Source organism: Garra rufa, chromosome 18 (genome assembly GCF_049309525.1).
Source record: "Garra rufa chromosome 18, GarRuf1.0, whole genome shotgun sequence".
Taxonomy (NCBI): domain Eukaryota; kingdom Metazoa; phylum Chordata; class Actinopteri; order Cypriniformes; family Cyprinidae; genus Garra; species Garra rufa.
This window is the reverse complement of record NC_133378.1, coordinates 5,888,429-5,908,564: the sequence shown is the minus strand read 5'-3', so window position 1 is coordinate 5,908,564 and position 20,136 is coordinate 5,888,429. Positions and strand designations below refer to the sequence as shown.

General features: G+C 35.1%; 2 protein-coding genes across 2 annotated transcripts in view; one reads left to right on the top strand and one right to left on the bottom strand.

Annotated features, from left to right (window-relative positions):
* The window catches only part of sycp2 (synaptonemal complex protein 2), a 36,866-nt gene extending 28,144 nt beyond the window's left edge, over nucleotides 1-8,722 (top strand). The window contains exons 35-45 of the mRNA XM_073823635.1: nucleotides 128-352; nucleotides 446-506; nucleotides 601-777; nucleotides 1,228-1,362; nucleotides 1,627-1,772; nucleotides 4,678-4,772; nucleotides 4,867-4,966; nucleotides 5,507-5,565; nucleotides 7,981-8,059; nucleotides 8,508-8,564; nucleotides 8,651-8,722. Coding sequence (XP_073679736.1) covers nucleotides 128-352; nucleotides 446-506; nucleotides 601-777; nucleotides 1,228-1,362; nucleotides 1,627-1,772; nucleotides 4,678-4,772; nucleotides 4,867-4,966; nucleotides 5,507-5,565; nucleotides 7,981-8,059; nucleotides 8,508-8,564; nucleotides 8,651-8,722 — 1,206 coding nt within the window. The remainder of the gene's footprint in view (nucleotides 1-127; nucleotides 353-445; nucleotides 507-600; nucleotides 778-1,227; nucleotides 1,363-1,626; nucleotides 1,773-4,677; nucleotides 4,773-4,866; nucleotides 4,967-5,506; nucleotides 5,566-7,980; nucleotides 8,060-8,507; nucleotides 8,565-8,650) is intronic.
* A 744-nt stretch (nucleotides 8,723-9,466) lies between these two features.
* The window catches only part of phactr3a (phosphatase and actin regulator 3a), a 53,415-nt gene continuing 42,745 nt past the window's right edge, over nucleotides 9,467-20,136 (bottom strand). Inside the window, exons 8-12 of the mRNA XM_073823689.1 lie at nucleotides 15,166-15,221; nucleotides 13,201-13,262; nucleotides 11,899-12,039; nucleotides 10,291-10,367; nucleotides 9,467-10,012 (exon numbers count right to left, since the gene is read on the bottom strand). Of these exons, the coding sequence (XP_073679790.1) occupies nucleotides 9,997-10,012; nucleotides 10,291-10,367; nucleotides 11,899-12,039; nucleotides 13,201-13,262; nucleotides 15,166-15,221 (352 nt within the window). The 3' untranslated portion in view covers nucleotides 9,467-9,996. The remainder of the gene's footprint in view (nucleotides 10,013-10,290; nucleotides 10,368-11,898; nucleotides 12,040-13,200; nucleotides 13,263-15,165; nucleotides 15,222-20,136) is intronic.

Below are 20,136 nucleotides of genomic sequence, written 5' to 3'. Positions count from 1 at the left end.
CTCTCCTAACAAGCTGATGATCTGAATCAGGTGTGTTCAAAAAGGGAGACACACAAAATGTGCAGAGCAGTGGGTCCCCAGGACCAGAATTAAAACCACTGGTTTATGTAATGCATAACTCCTGCAGGTTGAGCTGAGTCCAGTCCACTCATTACTGTCCCCTACTCAACCCCTGGAGAAATCCACCCTGCCCTCACCACACGTTCCTCCACACCTCCAGGAAGAGCAGAGAGGTGTCATGAACAAACCCAGCCCAACATCTTTTGAAAGGAGGTCTGTCATTTCTGTGACAATGAGCCAATCTTCTCACATATCTGTGAGCAGCATGGCCCTGATGTGCACTGAGCTAGAGGTACAGCTTTAACAGTTCATTTCTGAGTACAGTTACACTTTTTATAGTAGTGCATTTCAATAACACATAACTTCATTCTTGTACGACTTCTAGAAAACACCAGCATCCCAGAAAGGTAGTTCAAGGAAGGTTGAAAGACTAGAATTTAAGTCAGGTGGGGAGATTTTTTTTGTTGTGTTGTGGTTTTATATTTCATTTGTTAGTATACAAATATAAGCATCCTTTTGTACCAATTTTTTACCAATCAGGTCCAACAGCCATCCACACGCATGTCACGCTGAGCCACTCTGCTAGTCTTTCAGAGAGAGATGAAGATAGTGAAGAGGACAAAGAAAATAAGGCTCCTTCTCCATCGCAGCTAGCTCTGAAAATGAAGCCTAGAAAGCTGTTTGTGTATACTGATAAATCCTTCACTCCTGGTAAAGGTATTTATCACATTTTTAAGAAAATTATTCATCACCCTAACAAGGCATGGTGTGGCAAGTTACCAGCATAAAGTATTTTGTTCCTTGTGGTAATGCTAGCCAATCAGAACATATATGATATATAAAGTCCCCCTGTTGTGAAAATCAAGTTTTTAATATAACCTGCGGCAACAGTGTAAATGTTGCTTGGAGTCAGATACACCTCTCCCGCATTGATGTCTGCAGATGATTGTTTATTAACCTCAGCTACTCATCCGTGTTGATGCTTGTTGCATTAGCACTATCATATCTGAATATAACATGGTTTTGAGCGATTGGATTTAAATGCATCTTGAAAGCGTTTCAGAGGGCATTTACACCTGGTCTTTTTATGATCGGATAGCTATCCGATCAGAGAAAACGTGTGAAGTGACCAGGTGTAAAAAGACCCTTTGTGTTGCTGTGCCTCAGGTATTAAACCGCTGATGAAGGATCAGAGCAGCACAGAGGAAGAAGAAGAGGAGGACATAGTCACAGACAATGGGAGAAGAAAGAGAAGTTACCAGAAAGGCCTGAATAAAAGGGCCAAGGAAACAACAATATCCAGTAATGAGAGACTTGAGACTTTTTTTCCGTTTTTTTTAAACAGCATTTATTCAACAAGTACTGTCACTTTTGATCAATTTAATGCATTGTTGCTGAATGAAAGTATTTCTTAGAAACAAAAAATACCACTGACCCCAAACATTTAAATGGTAGTGTAAACATAAAAAACTGAATGATTCAGAAGCTCAGCTGTACTGTACATCTACAGTAAGTTTACTCACTATGCAGGTGACTCATGGGTAGTGTATGCGTGTTCCCTTGCAGCTGAGGAAGTGGAGACGCTGTCATCTTGTACGAGGTCCAGCTGCAGGCATACCAGTGTGGAGGCAGACATAGACCTGACCCAGCCTGCTCAGCAGGTGGGCTTAATCTGCCATCAGTTCAGCTCAGAGTTTAAGAGGAAGATCAAGGTGCTTGTCATCTCACTTTTCTCATTAAGGGCCCATCCACACGAAGCCAGAGCTTTCCCCATCCAATATTTTTTTCCTCATTCTTCATCACAAGAAATATCTGCGTACACACAAAACCACTGAAACCGACTCAAAACAATGTAGTACAGTGCCTTGCAAAAGTATTCATACCCCTTTGTTTTTGTCACATTTTGTTTTGTTGCAGCATTATGTTAAATTGCTTTAAATTAGTTTTTCCCCACATCAATTTACACTCCATACACCATAATAATGACAAAGCAAAAAACAAATTTTACAAATGTATTAAAAATAAAACACTGAAATAAGTGCATCGCATAAGTATTCATACCCTTAACTCAGTACATAGTTGAAGCACCTTTACAGCCTCAAGTCTTTTTGGGTATGATGTGACAAGCTTTGCACATCTGCATTTGGCAATTATCTGCTATTCTTTGCCTCACCTTTTCACCTCTCAAGCTCTGTCAGCTTGGATGGGGGCTAGAGTCCTAGTTGTTCCAATCGTCTTCCATTTTCTGTGAACCTTCAATGCAGCCGATTTTTTTCTGAATTCTTCCTTAGATCATTGCCTTAACGCAAATCAAAAAAAAGCAAAAACGTTATCTTGAGCTCAGGACTTGGTTTTTGCTCTGATATGCATTTTCAGCTGTTAGACCTTTTCTGAGAGGTGTGTGCCTTTCTAAATCATACTCATTTTTAATTAATTTGCTACAGTTTAACTCCACTCGAAGTGTAGTAACATCTAGAAGCAATATGAATGCTCCTGAACTAAATTTGGAGTGTCCCAGAAAAGGGTATAAATACTTGAATGCAACTGGATCTTTTCAGTTTTTTATTTGTAATAAATTTGCACAAATGTTAAAAACCTATATTTTGCTTTGCCATTATGGAGTAGGGAGTGTAGATTGATGTGGGAAAAAAGTAATTTAAAGTAGTTTAACATAAGGCAGCAACATAACAAAATGTGAAAAAAATGAAGGGGTATGAATAATTTTGCAAGGCACTGTATACATGCCAGACCAGGGCTCTACGCTTACTTTTATTTTTAGGAGCAAAGTCAGAAATTTCAGCAGCAAATCAATAACCAAAATATCTGATCAAAAATGAGCCTTTCCATTACAAGGTAATATTTGACTCCTTAAAGTTACATGGGAATTTTTTTTTTTTTTTTTTTTTGCCTTTGTAATGGCATTTTTCTAACTTTATTAAAAGAGTGTCATCTTTTATGTCAGATATATATATATATATATATATATATATATATATATATATATATATATATATATATATATATAGTATGTGTGTGTTTATAAGCTTTTTAAAATGTCTAATTAAAGCTATAGAATAAAAACAAGTAGAATAAGAAGAATAAGTTACCAATCAAATTAAATCAGTATTAACAAAATTAATTTGTACTACAGAGGTGGCACAGAAGAACTCAAAAGTGGCTATAAGTGTATTTTCAGACATCTAATGAGGCTCAGAGGTGACATGAGTGCTATTAAATTCAAAAATACATGTTGAGATTAATGTTTTAAATATAAAAAAATGAATATATACACATTAAATGTTTTAAATAACAAAATACTTTAAAAAATAAACTAAAACTGCCCGTAGGTGGCAGTAAGTCACTGATTTCATTACTGATTCATTCATTTGATTTGTTTGAATAGCTGATTCATTCTCTCTCTCGCACACATAAATACAGTCGGTTATGGCTTAAGTGAACGTAAATACACTGCAAAAAATGCTTTTCTTACTTAGATTTTTTGTTTTGTGTCCAAAATATCTAAAAACTCTTATATCAAGAAGGATTTTCTAGACAAGTAAAAGTTATTGTCTTGTTTTCAGAAAAAAGTAGTCAAAATTAAGTGAGTTTTTGCTTGAAACAAGCAAAATAATCTGCCAATGAGGTAAGAAAAATAATCTTGTTTTCTGTTTAAAGTAAGATTTTTTGCTTACCCCATTTTACACCAGATTATTTTGCTTGTTTCAAGCAAAAACACACTTAATTTTGACTCGTTTTTTTTCTGAAAACAAGAAAATTTATTTTACTCATCTAGAAAATCTGTCTTGATTTAAGAATTTTTAGATATTTTGGCTGGAAACAAGACAAAAAATCGAAACAAGAAAAGCATTTTTTTGCAGTGTAGGTGGGTGAAAACTGAATGTGTGTCAGTATTACATGCATTCCTTTCGTCTTAAAGGGACAGCATTCTTAATTAAATACCTATCTGTGTCATTAATGTTAACCAACAAAAGATGTTTAATAAATGTATACTTGTTAAGTAAACCTACAGTATCTGAAAACTATAATAAGTTGCTCCTTTTTCACTGCTGTTGAAGGAATAAACATGAACATTTTTATCATTTTATTCATTATTATTCATTTAAAATTTTCCCAAATTGAATCCTAGATTCAGATTTATCATAAGCTTAATTGATTTGGTCTAAAGAGAGAAGAATTAATGATTATTTTTGTTTGAAGATTACATATATAATAGGTATCAAAAAAGTTGACAAAAATGCAATGACTTTTCGTCGACTAAAACTAGACTCAAATGACCAAAAATGTGACTAAGACTATTAAGTCTATTAATGTGACTAAGACTAAATCAAAAATGCCTGTCAAAATTAACACTGTTCAGGCTTCCAAAATACTGGATCCGTCGGACGAAATGCCAATACAATACAAATGTTTTATTTATGCAGCTAAATGTGTCTCCGTGTGGAGGGGCCCTAAATTAACCCTAGCTAACCATGCCAGCTCCATGAGCCAACTACTTGAGGATCCACATCCTTGCATGCAAAACCCGCTGTGCATCTTGAAGCATTCAGTGTGTTTTTATTAGCATTTTTCCAATAACTTGTCTTGTGTGTTTTTCAGAATCGCTGCAAGAAAATGGATCTTTACACCAGGCAGACTTTAAAGACCTTACAGCAGCACATGTCCTCTGTCAGTGTGCAAGTACACCAGTACAGGTCAGACATGACTTATGACTCAGAAAAGATGGGAGTTTCTGCCCAGTAACAGGTCTGATATTTACTTCTGCTTTCTTTGTCTTTGTTTTTATAGTACTCAGAGGCTGGAGAAAGTTAAACAAGTCCTGTTGAGTGAAATAGCAAACCTAGAGCAAGATGACATTGTTTTGAGAAGCATGGAGGAGGAATTGACGGTAACGAGTGTTTTGATTTGACAAGTGTCTATTAACACAAATGGACTTTTACTGCAAATGGGCAAGTAAATGTGTAAAATATATTTGTGACCCTGGACAACAAAACCAGTCATAAGGGTCTTTTTTTACTGAGATTTATACATCAATAAATCAATAGGCTTTCCATTGATTATGGTTTGTTAGGATATGACAGTATTTGGCCGAGATACAACTATTTGAAAATCTGCAATCTGAAGGTGTAAAAAAATAAATAAAATCATCTTTAAAGTTGTCGAAATTAAGTTCTTAGCAATGCTAATTACTAATCAGAAATCAAGTTTTGATATATTTACGGTAGGAAATTTACTAAATATCTTTGTGGAACATGATCTTAATATCCAAATGATTTTTGGCATAAGAGAAAAAAAAAAAAAACATTAATTCTGATCCATACAATATATTGTTGGATATTGCTACAAATATACCCGTGCTACTTTTTGTGGTTTTGTGGTCCAGGGTCACGAGTAAAGAGCCTTTGATTTAATCACACTGTATCCGCAGACTTACTGGGGAAAGCAGACCTTGGCCTTCCACGCTTACCAAGAGAAAGGAACCAAGAGGTGAGAATATAACAGCTGCTGTATGAACCAGAGATGAATGCCATAGATTTCCCAGCTCTAATGTAAATGGAACTAATCTTCCCTTGATAAAGGTTCTGTTCACTTAGTATGTAATCATGTCTAAAAGACCTATTCATGACTATGAAAAAATCTGTGGGTTGTTCTGGGTCGCAGCAACAAACACAATTTTCCAGCCACTCGAAACTAACAAGATGCAACAGAGGGAAAAACATCAAGGTTTATGTAATGCTGGTTATTTGTTCACTCTGTAATGCTGTTATGCAAAGAATCTTTTGATTTCTTCAGATCTTTAAAAAAGGACCCCTTAAAGACCTGATTTTAGTCAGGTGCACAGAGGGTTGTATAATTAAAAAAAATGGCTGTTAAGAAAGTGTGAATTAAACAGTAAATCAGCGTTCACATTCATGCAAAAAATCACTTTTTTTAAAGGGGTCATGAACTGAGAAACCAAAATTCCCTTTATATTTTGACATCAACATCATTGTACTAACATCTTGTAAGTTTCATAACTGAAAACTTTCTAAAATCTGCCTGTATTGAAGCCAGTCTGCTAAAACAACAGGTTCTGGATTGTGTCACTTTATAATGTGATAGTTTGGCTAAACAGCCTCCGCAGAAGAAGATCAACGCCTGCTTATAAATTACTGCCTGTTTAGCCCCGCCACAGTCTTTGCATTGCCTTCCATCTGATCCTTACATTGAAAGAGTGGATGAACTTTATGTTAATGACTTTCCAGACTGCGTCAGTAAGAACTCGGTCCTTTGTTCACTTCATTTTACTGTGGATTTGTTTTCAAACAAAGAGTTCGACACAGAATTTTCAGAAAGACTTGAAACTAAAACACGATGCTGCGCCTACTATATTGAATCTGACAGTAATGTCGCAACACACACGTTTTTTATTATGTGGTCACTATTGCTTTGTTTGTTATTACAGATAGGATAGGTTGATATGTACTGAGTATGCATTTTTGACCTAAATCACAGCAGTGTCCATCTATGAAGGAAGTAGGCTGTCAAACTGTCAGACAAGTTATTGTTAGCCAATCATAGCAGTGGACATTTACTTCCGAGTCTACAATTCGCCACGCCTATTCAAACAGAGCGTTCTGATGAGGGGAGTCAAAAACAAGACAGAAAATAGCCTATTATTTCTAAATTAGGATGTTTTTTGATGTAAAAATCTTGATAATATTATAAAGGGACCTTAGAGAACAAACAAACAAAATAATAAAAACGGCAGTTCCATGACCACTTTAAAGGGATAGTTGACCCAAAAATACCCCCAGGGTATAAGATGTGGGTGACTTTGTTTCTTCAGTAGAACACAAACGAAGATTTTTAACTCAAACTGTTGCAGTCTGTCAGTCATATAATGGCAGTCAATGGGACAGACGGCTTTGAGAGTCAAAAAAACATACACAGGCAAAACCTAATTAAACCCTGAGGCTCGTGACGATACATTAAGGTCTTAAGACACAAAACAATAGGTCTGTGCAAGAAACTGAACAGTACTTATATAATTATTTTACCTCCGATCCACCGCAATGTACAACTGTCTTGAGCGCGTTCACAACAACCTGTGCGTGACGAAGAGCAGGCTACCATAACTTCAGTCGATCAGGCTCAAAAGTTGGGAGTCGGGGAAAAGTCAGCACTCCCGGATGAGTTTGCGCAACCAAATGTAATCTTTTTTTTTTTAATCGGTTGCAACAATCAGGATAAGCACAAGTAATTACCATTTTGAGTAGCCGTCGTATACACAGTCTCTCTGCACTGTGTAAACATTGAGTGACGTATACGCGTGAGAGATCGCTTCCACGCATGCGTCTATTATGCCAGATCTCGTATACGCCCCACGCGCCGGCTGTTGTGAACGCGCTCAGGACAGTTGGACATTGCAGTGGATCAGAGGTAAAAAATTATAAAAATACTGTTCAGTTTCTTGCACAGACCGATTGTTTGGTGTCTTAAGACCTCAATGTATCATCATAGCCGCAGGGTTCAATTTGGTTTTGTCTGTATGTTTTTTTGACTCTCGAAGCCATGGGTCCCATTGACTGCCATTATATGACTGACAAACTGCACCGGTTTGAGTTAAAAATCTTTGTTTGTGTTCTACTGAAGAAACAAAGTCACCTACATCCTGGATGCCTTGGGGGTAAGCAGATAAACATCAAATTTTCATTTTTGGGTGAACTGTCCCTTTAAGAAAGCCACTCAGCAGTGTTTGCATGCATTTTAAAGTATGTTTCTTTGTCCATTTCTCTAGATTCAAACTAAGTGTCTGGTTGATTGTTTTGAATAGTTACCTCTGCTTGTATTTGTTGTTTGTACATTGGATTTGTAATGTAAGTGCTTGTCTTGCTCATTCTTGTTGTTTTGCTGTCTCAGATTACAGCAGCTGAAAAGCTCAATTCAGACTGATGTGTGTGATAGTCTGGAGTACGAGAAACAAATCTTCTCTGTGGAGGTGAGGACCTGAACATTTTTTAAATGTGTGGTCCAACATGGTTCAATAGTTATTAGTCTATATTACTTTATATTATCGTGGTCACATGACGATATAAAACGTTAGGTTTTCTGAGCAAAAAGTGTAGTTTTTAAAATCTGTTTAAAAAACATCTTATTCTAACATCTAACGTGTTTGGGCCATTATGCTTTGGCACAGTATCTGTCAAATGAACTAAAACCGAAAGCACAATATGGCTTAATCCCTTCAAGTCTGTTTTCACTGTGCATTTGAAAGCAAAGCGTGCACTTCGTTCAGGCGTCTTATTTTTTATATCACAACAATATTGTATTGTGGACCTAATATTGTGATATTATCATTTTGAGATTTTGATATCATTACATCCCTTATAGTTGCATTTTAACCTTATTCAATGTCTAGAATAGAAAGCTTTTTGGTTCTGTTGCAGATGTCTTTGATGAAGAAGAACATGAAGTCAGTTCAGGAGCGTTTCTTCAAAGAAATGGTGAGAGAACCCAAACACAACTCATATTAATTTATACTTAAAGTCACAATTCTGCTGGACTGAACTCAATTTTTTTGTCTTTGCAGCAAGAGGAAGAGCTGACGAGTGTGCGAAGAGGACTGCAATCCTTGTTCTTTCCTGATGCATCAAGGTTCTGACCTGAGGGGAAAAAAGCTACCGTTTGACTTTTATTATTATTATTATTACTTTAAAAGCTATTTCTAAAATATGTTTGTATGCTTAGATATAAAAATGTTATGTTCTTTTAAAATATTCCTATTTAAAAAAGGTTGAATATTTATACTTAATGTTTATTCTGGTCTTCTTAAAACAATGGTTGGCTGTAAATGGTTTAAGCGCACATATTTGCTTGTGGTTTTTAATATGAATAATGAATAGTTGTGAAAAGCATATATGTTAGAACAAATGCATTTATTTCAAACATCCCACCTGATTATTAATCAACTTCAGATTTATGTGCGCAAGAATTAAAAAGAGATACTAGATTCTAAAAGCATCTTAAGTCTTGAATAAGCAAACCTCATGTGTTCAGTTGATGGTTTCAGCTTGGAAGAGTTCATTTTTATCAATTTTACTTGCAGTTAAAGGATTAGTTCACTTAGAGAATAAAAATTTCCTGGTAATTTACTCACCCCATGTCATCCAAGAAGTTTATGTCTTTCTTTCTTCAATCAAAAAGAAATTAAGGTTTTTGAAGAAAACATCCCAGGATTTTTCTCCATATAGTGGACTTCAATGGGGATGAATGGGTTCAAGGTCCAAATTGCAGTTTCAATGAAGCTTCAAAGGGCTTTACACGATCCCAGCTGAGGAAACATTTAAACTGTAGTGTGTATATAATCAAACTTAAAACACAACAGCGCAGAAGTATTTCCAAAATTGTATTTTGAAGACAAGTAGTGCTTACAAAGTTTTTTTTTTCTTTCAAGTGATGACATGAACAACCCTGTTCAAACTGACTTTTGTACAGTAAATATGAAATTCATTTATAGCAGGCTTATTAACCCTCAAGTATTTTTTTACTTTTTTTTTTTTTTTTTTTTACTTTTTACCTTTTTTTTTTAGAGTGGAGCTGGTTACATGTACACAAACATTTACCCAGAACTGATTCATCTTTTCTTAGCAGTCACTGAAATGCAGTCCAGTTATAAAAACATCAAAAAGTCATCTGCCGCTCCACTCAGTTAGCCTCAGGTTAAATGTATCCGCAGATGTTCTTCAGGCTTCTCCTGTGGCCGCCCGCGGTGGAGACGCAGCCTCCAGCGCTAACCGCACCCAAACACCACTCGGCCCAGGGCGCTGGAAGAATAAGGGAATCCCATGGACGGAGCCACGGCTCTGGAAGAGGCACCTCCAGGATTTTAACACGAACGCCGCTTTCAGCATTTTCTTCACAGAAGAAAACCCCCTCTTAGGGCCTGTGAAACCTGATCAAGAGGAGAGAAATCAACAAAGGTGCCTTTCGCAATCACAACCACAATATGATCAGTTATTTTTAGTAAGATCATACTTAAGAGCTTTAATGGCCACTAATGTCATGATTATGTCGAGAGGAACCTGTTGTCCAAAACCACTCATGTCAAGGTGACACGTTCATGATTTTTATACGCATTTGTGTCCTTGTCATTTTTGACCACGCTGTTTGGATTTTAGGGATCTAAAAATAGCGCAGGCAAATCTGTGAGTGCTGTACACGCATACTGACCTCGTTAGGTGTTTGCTTGAAGCATGGACCTCCATCTCAGTGCTTTTGAACTCGTTCAGCTCTTTACGGATGGCCGCCTGTGGAATCGCAAATAAAAGTCACCTAAGTGCATCCTCAAGTAACATGTGCACTCCATAATGATTTAACCGAGTCATGTGGGGAGAGGGAGAAGACTACTGACACAAATTAGATTGCTTTTTAGATCACAAATGTACTGCGTTTAGAAAACTTAAGAGAATCATTAAGAATAAAGGATAGCACCTTTTTCTCTGTGTTGGGTTATTGAATTATAAGGCTCACCTTCATGTTGTTCTAAACACATAAGACGTTCGTTCATCTTCAAAACACAAATTAAGATATTTTTGATGAAATCCGAGAGCTTTCTGACCCTGCATAGACAGCAACACAACTGACACGTTCAATGTTTAGAAAGGTAGTAAAGACATTGATAAAATAGTCCATGTCACATGAGTGGTTCAATCATGATGTTATGAAGATACGAAGAAAACAAATAACTTCAACAATTTCTTCTCTTCTGTGTCAGTCTTTGATGTTGAACCACTGATGTCACATGGACTATTTTAATGATGTCCTTCCTTCCTTTCTCGGCCTTCAACGTCTCAGTTGCATTTCTGTCTATGCAGGGTCAGAAATAGAGGTTGACCGATATTTGATTTTACCGATAGTTAGGTTGGACCACACTGGCCAATACCGATTAATCGACCGATAGTTTTTAAAATGGCTACTGAATGGAAAATATTTTGTGCTCTACTATTTAAATAAAAAGTAACCTACTGAACCATATTTTTAAATAAATAAAAATATTAATATTAATTATACATTGATCATTACAGTAAGTTCATAGTTCATTATTGTTATCAAAAGCAACTGTTTTTTGTTTTTTTTAAAGAAATTAACACACTCTAACAAGGAACAATATTTCTATTCTACAGCTTTTATTAATCGTAATGTTACATCAACAGTCAAGCTAAAGATCTTTAAAGCCATCTCATATTTCAAAATCTCTGGTAGCCATTCGGGCAGGTACTCTTCAGATTTTGGTAGCCCGAAAATTTATTTAACTAGCCCAAATAAAAAATACTTTTTTTTTTAAATATAGAAAATCAAATAGAAGTCTAAATGTCAATCAAAAATGCTTTCATGAATGTTTTCATGAAATTTTATTTCACTATTTACAGTGTATCGGCAGAATTTTTAAATATCAATTTAAGGCGATTTATGACCCTTTTTAAGAGCTGCACAAGTAAAATGCTGTATAATGAGGACCTTCTCAAGGCTCTAGCAATGGACCCAACCAAGAAAACTATCGGCATGAATTTTTGCTGATAACCGATAGTTCTGCCAATCAACTATGGGTGCCGATTAATCAGCAAAACCGATATATCGGGTGACCTCTAGTCAGAAAGCTCATGGATTTCATCAAAAATATCTTAATTTGTGTACTGAAGATGAACGAAGGTCTTACGGGTTTGGAACGACATGAGGGTGAGGAATTGACAGAATTTTCATTTTTGGATGAACTATCACTTTAAAGACTAATTGTAGATCAGTGTAAAGACTTGCTGAGGTCAGCTCTTTGTCTCATACCTTGTCAGCTGCAGACAGTCTTGTCCAGGGTTTGTCAGCTCTCCTGTCATAGTCCTGGGCTTTGGCCACCTCCACGTAGTCACTGAAGCGGATCAGAATCTTTCTTTCTCTTAGTTCGTCAACTGTCGGCCTCTGGTTGAGCTGTGAGAGGAAAAAAATATGCTGTTAATGGGGCAGAATGCAAGTTATGAGATACATGTCTATTGTTGCAAGTAACCAGTGGTGTGCAATATTGACAAAAAAGCTATCCCGATATTTTCCGGGATTTTATTGATAATGGTAATTATTTTGCGGAGTGTGTTATTGTGCTAGCATTTAAAGTACTACACTCTTAAAAATAAAGGTGCTTCACGATGCCATAGAAGAACCTTTTTGTCTAAATGGTTCCATAAAGAACCTTTAACATCTGAAGAACCTTGCTGTTTCACAAAAGGTTCTTTGTGGCAAATAGGTTTCTTCAGACTATAAAAAGGTAAGCAAGAAATGGTTCTTTAAACAACCTTTGACTGAATGGTTCTTTGTGGAACTAAAAATGGTTCTTCTATGGCATCGCTTGAACCTTTTGAAGCACCTTTAGTTTTTAAGAATGTACTGTGGACAGCTAACTCCTGAATTTTTTGATATTCTTCATATTCTGTGTGGTCAGTTCACAGCACTAAACTTACTAAACAGTTCACAGTGACTAAAACTTAAGTCTCTTAATATTAACTTCTTGTTTACTGAACTTGTATAAAATCACTATCACATTTGTAATCGTGCTGACTTTTGGAGAAAAAACAGCACTCTTCGTGTGATATTGATTAACCTCATGAAATGATATGAATATCTACATCTTGAATCATGTGATCATTCTAAATGCATTTTAATAGACTGAATCATGCAGTGAAAGTATGCACTAGTTTAACCTAACTCACTAGACTTCATCACGTAATGTGCGTGTGCACTCTGTGTTACTGTATTATTACTGGTCATTGCAAACATGCTGTCAAACATTCCAAGAATTGAGGTCCTGCTCTCATTTTCTCATCTTTAATTGTGTACTTTAATAGAGATTCTCTCAATCTGATGCAACTACTTCTGAACAGTATTGCTCCACAAAATTGCTTTACCCTTCTAAAAACCACTGCTTGTTCAGCTCTAGACAGTGTTTAATAGCAATGTCTTATTGCAAGTAGTAATGTTAGCAGTCAAAAGCATAATTTTACAGACCAACGGCTTCTATTCAGTGACCACCATTTATACAAATGAGTCAGAAAAATAAAGCATGCTGCGAGTGAAATGAACTGAACTGAGGTTGTTTACCTTTCTGTTCAGTCTCTGTTTGATCTCTCGTCTTTCCTCTTGCTCCGTCTGATCGTTCCTCTCTGAAAGAAACAAAGAGGAGAGACTCAATGAGGGTGATCTAATCAAGAGTGCAGTCACAGGGTCACTCAACATACAGTATCTGCTTGAGCAATGCATGGTATCCGACAGAGATTACAGTAATCTACCTGATAATAGTCTGGAGTGATTTTGTGCACTACTAAACAAAGGAAAACCTCAAAAAGTACATTTGCACATTTAAGTATTTTGACTGAAGTTACTGATTACATTTTTATCTTAACAGCCACACAAAAACTTTTAATTAATAAAACATTTAAATTAATTAAAGTGCTGCTTAAAGATATGATATAAAAAAACGTAATATTTATTATTAATATTATTGATATGCATATAGATATTTATTTAAATATATATATATAGATATATATAGATATATATAAATAAAAAAAATGTTAATTTAATTAAAGTGCTATTTAAAGATATGATAAAAAACAAATTTTTCACTTATAACATTATTTAAGAATTAAATTATATATATATATACATATACATATACATTATTTGAAAATATATTTTTTTACTAATATAAATGTTATTACAATGAAGTAGCAATACTGATATTACTGTGCAATAAAAAAAGAAACATTTCAAAATACTTAATATTACTTATTTCAGTTGTTATTCATGTTAGTTATTAAGACGTATAATATAAAAAAACATTTGTTTATTTATTTAATACTAAACATTACTTAATATTTCAATTGGTATTAATGTTATTAGTTAATATTAATACACATAAATAATATAAAACATTATTTATTTACCAAATGAAGTAGCAATTATTAAATGCAGATTAATAATAATAATAATAATAATTATTATTATTATTATTTAATGTTTATTATAAACATGTATATATTCTTTTTAAAATATATTTATAAAAATATTAAAAATAGAATATTATTTGTATAATAAATAAAAACAATATATTGTAGTATTACTATTATCATTGATGTACACATAATACAACAACAATATCTACTTATTTAACAAAATTATTATTATGATGACATAGCAATAGTGATAATATTACTGTGCAATATCAGAGGCAATATTCAAAATACTTAATATTTCAATATTTTTTATGGTATTAGTTGTTAATATACATTTATAATATAAAAACATTATTTATTTACCAAATACAATCAATTAAGTATTGGAATAATTATTAAACACTGATTAAAAACTTGCTTGTTTTTTAATACCCGTTTTTATTATTATACATAAAATGTATTATTTTTAAATATCCTTACAAAAATATTACAAATAGAGTGCTATTTGTATTAAACGTATTGTATTATTATTATTGATGTATACATAATACAACAATAAAATATTTGATCTATTTAACAAATACAATTATTATTAGAATGAAGTAGCAAAAGTGATATTACTGTGCAATATCGGAAACAATATTTAAAACACTTATTACTTAATATTTCAATTGTTATTCGTGTTATTAGTTATTATCAATATACATATATAATATAAAAACATTATTTATTTACCAAATGTAAACACCAATGCAATGGAGTAGCAACTAATTACTGGTTTAATTGTTAAATACTGATAAAAGGCTTGTTTTTTAATATTTAATATTGTTTTAAATATATACAAATATTAAAAATAAATACTATTTATTGAATTATCATTGTTGTTATTGATGTACACAATACTACAACAACAATTATATCTATTTAACAAATGCAATTATAATAATCAAGTAGCAATATTGATTTTTATTACTGTGCAATACTACAAACAAAATTCAATAATAACATAATGATTATTATTACTCACAAACAAAAATTGTTGCCATAACATACACACATTTATTATTTACATTTCTATTGATGTTTATCGTTTTTATCGCGTAATACTTACGTTTTAAAATATTTCTGCTCTCCAACTCTTCAACGGCCGGCCGTTGACTGAGTCTCCTGCGGAAAAAGATCAAAATAACGTTTTGAACCATAGTGTCCCGTACTAAAGCGTCTCAATGAGATCCAGAGGTGAGGGAGATCCTAAAGGGACGCTCAAAGTCTCTCCGCCCTTTGTGTTCAGCCTGACAGCTATTACTCCTCATCTGGATGCAAAACACTGGGTTTTGAGCGCTTTTGCTAAATAAACACAAACTATTAAGATGCGGTGCTAATGAGACCCAAACGATTAAAAAAGTGCGGTCGGTGCATATAACGGCGCGCGCGCGAGAGTGAACTCGTGTTCCTTGTTGTGGTTTGTGAGCGGCGGGCGCGCGCTCTTTTGAACATTCAGGCGCGTGCCTTAGCACGCTCTTTGTCATACGCTCGATCTCTTCACTCGCCGTTGTAGTAGCGGGCTAATTAGGTTAAGTGGCTGTTTTTATTGTTTGAGAATTACTTATTTGAATATAACACGATGGCGAATAACATGTGGATTTAAAAAAAAAAAAAAACTAGGTCGTTTCTATGCAGCACGTCACAATTGTATGCCATAACATAGTCTATTAAATATTAAACTCGCTTTTTAGCCATAAATCATATAGTGAGTTCTTTCTAGCTCATTCTTCAACGTGGAAGTAAGCCTTTGTGTGAGACTTCCGGTTAATTAGCCGCGAGAAGAATAACAGCGCGAGTTAAACGGTAAAACTGTTTGCAATACTAACCAGTGTGTTCATAATTATGATAAATACATTAAAATGATATGCTAAGACACGCCAATTTGCAATATCAAGCAGCAAAACGAGATGTTTTGTATGGTAAAAATGGACGAGGATGAGACAGAAGCCAGACTTATAAAATATAGTATTTTCCCCCTTTATCTAACCAAAGTGTTTAAATAGAAATATTGCTTTAACTGGAAATCAATTTACACTTTTTTTCTGTACCATAATCTTACTTTCTATACACTTTAATTCTATACTCTTTTCTATACTCTCTTTTTAATATTCCTAAGTAAAAGCCATTTTCTAAGAAGTGACATATTTTTTGTTAAAAATCAGTAGCACAACCTACAAGAAGTGAATTTGATAAAGTTTGATATAGTTAATTCTATGATGTTTTTGTGTCTTTATTAATTCAATTAAAATAACTGAAACAGTATTCTGTTTGATATAAAATATTAGTAATATTAATATTCATACCAGGTCTGCTCTAAATAAATACATATACGTATTGCTTTTGTTGTACTATGACCCTGGACCACAAAACCAGTCATAAGGGTCAATTTTTTAAATTGTTTATACATAAATAAGCTTTCCGTTGATGTATGGTTTGTTAGGATATGACAATATTTGACCAAGATACAATTATATGAAAACATTCATTAAAATGAACAAAGCTAAAAAGTGCTTTATAACAGGAATGACTCAACTATTATATGGTTTTGCATTAGACCATGGAATAAAATTGCTGTACGGCTGCTTTCAAACACACTATAATTCAAAATACTTTATATATGAACATCTGATTAATTAAAAGGCATTTTATAGCATTATTTTGCATCACAGCCATTGTAGCACTGCTGTCACTCATATAAGCTGAGTAAGACGGGATTCCAGCAGATGTGGCGGCATTAATATTTCATGAACTGAAATGGAGACCTACTCCCAAAACCCCATTGGAAGCTGCCTGGATATTATTGACCTGTATCACGAGTTGCCTAGCAACAGTAGCTTCCCCGCGAACGCTGAAACAAAGAAATCTACCCGAGCAACACTGAAAGCTCGTGGCATTGGTCTGCATTATGCACCGGTCATTAATCAGACCCGTTTAATTAACAGACGGACGGCAGTGCACTTTAGCCATCCATCTTTCCATCAATTACGAGAAGCTGCTATGAGTACTACTACAGTAAACATATTTGGTATTCACTATGGCATGCAGGGTGGAGGTAGAGATGGAGGAGGGGAACATGCACTAGCATCCATTATTCACCAGTCTGAGGTCTAAAAATAGCTCCAGCCGAGTCTTTCTTCGGTGCTTGAGTAGGGCACGGCAAGCCAAAGATAGGAAGGTCATGACATGCTGCTGCGGCAAAGTGTCATTGCGTGTTTAGCTCAGACTTCTGCCTGTCCTGCAGGTGCATTGACCGTCACACTTCACCGCTGGCCTAGATCAAGTGGATTGCACTCGTTTATGCTGACTATCACTGTCAGAGCTGAATGGGAATTCAGTCTTAATACTGTACGTTTTTAGTCTTATTGTGAACTATTTATCAGTGCGTGTTAATCCTAAGAAAGAGAAATGTCTTTCTCTAGATCAGTGTTGCTCAACTCCAGTCCTAGGGGCCCACTGCTCTGCACATTTTGTATGTCTTTCTCATTTAAAGCACATGATTTTGATCATCAGCTCATTAGAAGAAAGATTCATGAACTGAACTGAGTGTGTCAGACTCAGAAACATACAAAATGTGCAGAGCAGTGGGCCTCGAGGACTGGAGTAGAGAACCACTGCTCTAGATGTAATAACATGCAACTACTGTCCTTCTCAGCTGACCTGAAGTGACCTGATCCTTCTCATTTTTCCTGCCTTCATTCTGGTTGATACTGCTAATTCCAAAATGGCTAAAACAAAGTCTTGTGCTAAGGTCTATAAAAGACTACTTGTAATGGAAATATTACACTTCAAAAGTGCAACTGAGTGTTATGGTTTCAGACATTTCATTACATATTTACTGCACTGAAATGAAACAGTTTTGAACCATTTATGTGGGGTTTAAGTACATCTTTAAAAGAGAAGTTCACTTCCAGAACAAAAATGTACAGATAATGTACTCACCCCCTTGTCATCCAAGATGTTCATGTCTGTCTTTCTTCAGTTAAGAAATTATGTTTTTTTAAAGGTCCCATATTGTACACATTTCTGGAGGTTTATTTTAGCTGTTGATGTCCTTAAGAATATATATTTGTGGTATAAGTGCCAAAATCCATCTCAATATATTTTTACAGCTCCTTTTTTAGGAGCTCTGTCAAAAACAGGTCGATTTTGGCCCATCTAATTAATATTCATGAGCCTCTCTTCTGATTGGCCTGTTGTTTTCTGAGTGACGCACAGCCAGGCCAATCACAGTTAACTACAGTTAACATAGAGAGAGCCTAGCCTGCTGATACTCAACAGGATATTTCAGAATGATCATTAATGTTTTTTCTTTTTCAAACACCGAATGCTGTAAGCTACATAACTGTTGCTTTAGGAAAGCCCCTTTCACAATGCGCGCTGATTCTGGAAAATTACGGGAACGAGCGCTGTGTGAACAAAAGCCAGAACCATAAAGGCAGTGTTGTAGTGATGATGCACGTTATCATGCGACTCTTCACAATGAAAAAATACGTGCAAAGTGGAATAAAGCGGCGATCGGGCAGAGCCAGCTCCTCACTATCAGCGCTGAAGCACAGTTTGTTCAGGTTAGTTTCAGTTTAGTGAAACGTACGCGTCGCATTACATCTCGCATCCAAACGTCACATGTCTTTATGGGTTGTGTGTAAAGCACGCACAGATTCCGGAAAACAACTGTGAATGAACCAAATCAAACAACTCCGGAACAAATAATGGGACACATTATCCGTGTATTTACCGGAATCGCTGTGTGAAAGAGGCTGAAGTTGACGTGCCTCTGGTCTCTTATATTCACGTTGTTCTGAAGCCTGTGCAATGATGTAGTTTCGACATCTAGCGACTGAACAGGGTTTTCTCGACTTGTTTTCATGTTGTTGTTGCTTAGCAATGTTATGGACACGATATTGGTACGGTGGTTGGTGTTCGGGGTGGTGACTGAAGGCGGTGACTGAGTAGATCGGACGTCACATCTTTACGGAAGTCACAGCGGCTCGTGAAAATGAACAGCTACTTTAAGCAGGCTGTGTGCAGTTTACTGTGGATTGACTGTTTTGAAACTCATATGGTAGTTACATAGCCCCTAGACCTCAGTTATCATGAAAAAAGCCAGGAAATTTCGATTTTGACAATATGGGACCTTTAAGGCAAGCATTTTAGGATTTCTCTCCATATAATGGACTTCTATGGTGCCCCCGAGTTTGAATGTCCAAAATGCAGCTTTAAAGGGCTCTAAATGATCCCAGACGAGGAAGAAGGGTCTTATCTAGTGAAATGATTGGTTATTTTCTAAAGAAAATTACAATTTATATACTTTTTAACCTCAAAAAGGTAAAACAAACTCCCATCTCATTTTCTCATTCAACTTGACAAGATGAGCATTTGAGGTTAAAAAGTAAAAAAATTGTAAAATTTATGAAAAATTAACCGATTGTTTCATTAGATAAGACCCTTCTTCCTATACTGGGATCATTTAGAGCCCTTTGAAGCTGCATTTAACTGCATTTTGGAAGTTCAAACTCAGGGGCACCATAGAAGTCCACTATATGGAGAACATTACTTAATTTTTTTTCCTCAAAAAACATAATTTCTTTACAACTGAAGAAAGAAAGACATCTTGGATGACAAGGGGGTGAATAAATTATCTGTAAATTTTTGTTCTGGATGTGAACTTTTTTTGATTTTTGGGGAAAAACAAAAAGGCACATGGCTGCATTTTCAGCTTTGCCTATTTTAACCAGACTTTCCACTTCCCTTACAAAGAGTACGACACACAGTGAACCCTATGATTCCAATTAGAAGATCAAACATGACCTTACTCTCATGAGAAATATCTAACACATCCAGATTCCTAAATCTTTAAAAGTACAATTATTTTTGATGTATTAAGAGGCTGCATATAAATAATCTATGACTTTGTTAAGCATCCAGAACTATTTCACATTCCAAGGTCATTTATTCAGTGTATATGTGCATTATATGTATGATTCTGTATGTGTTGCTGTGTCTGGAGTTAATCTAATGTAAACACCTGCGTCAGCAC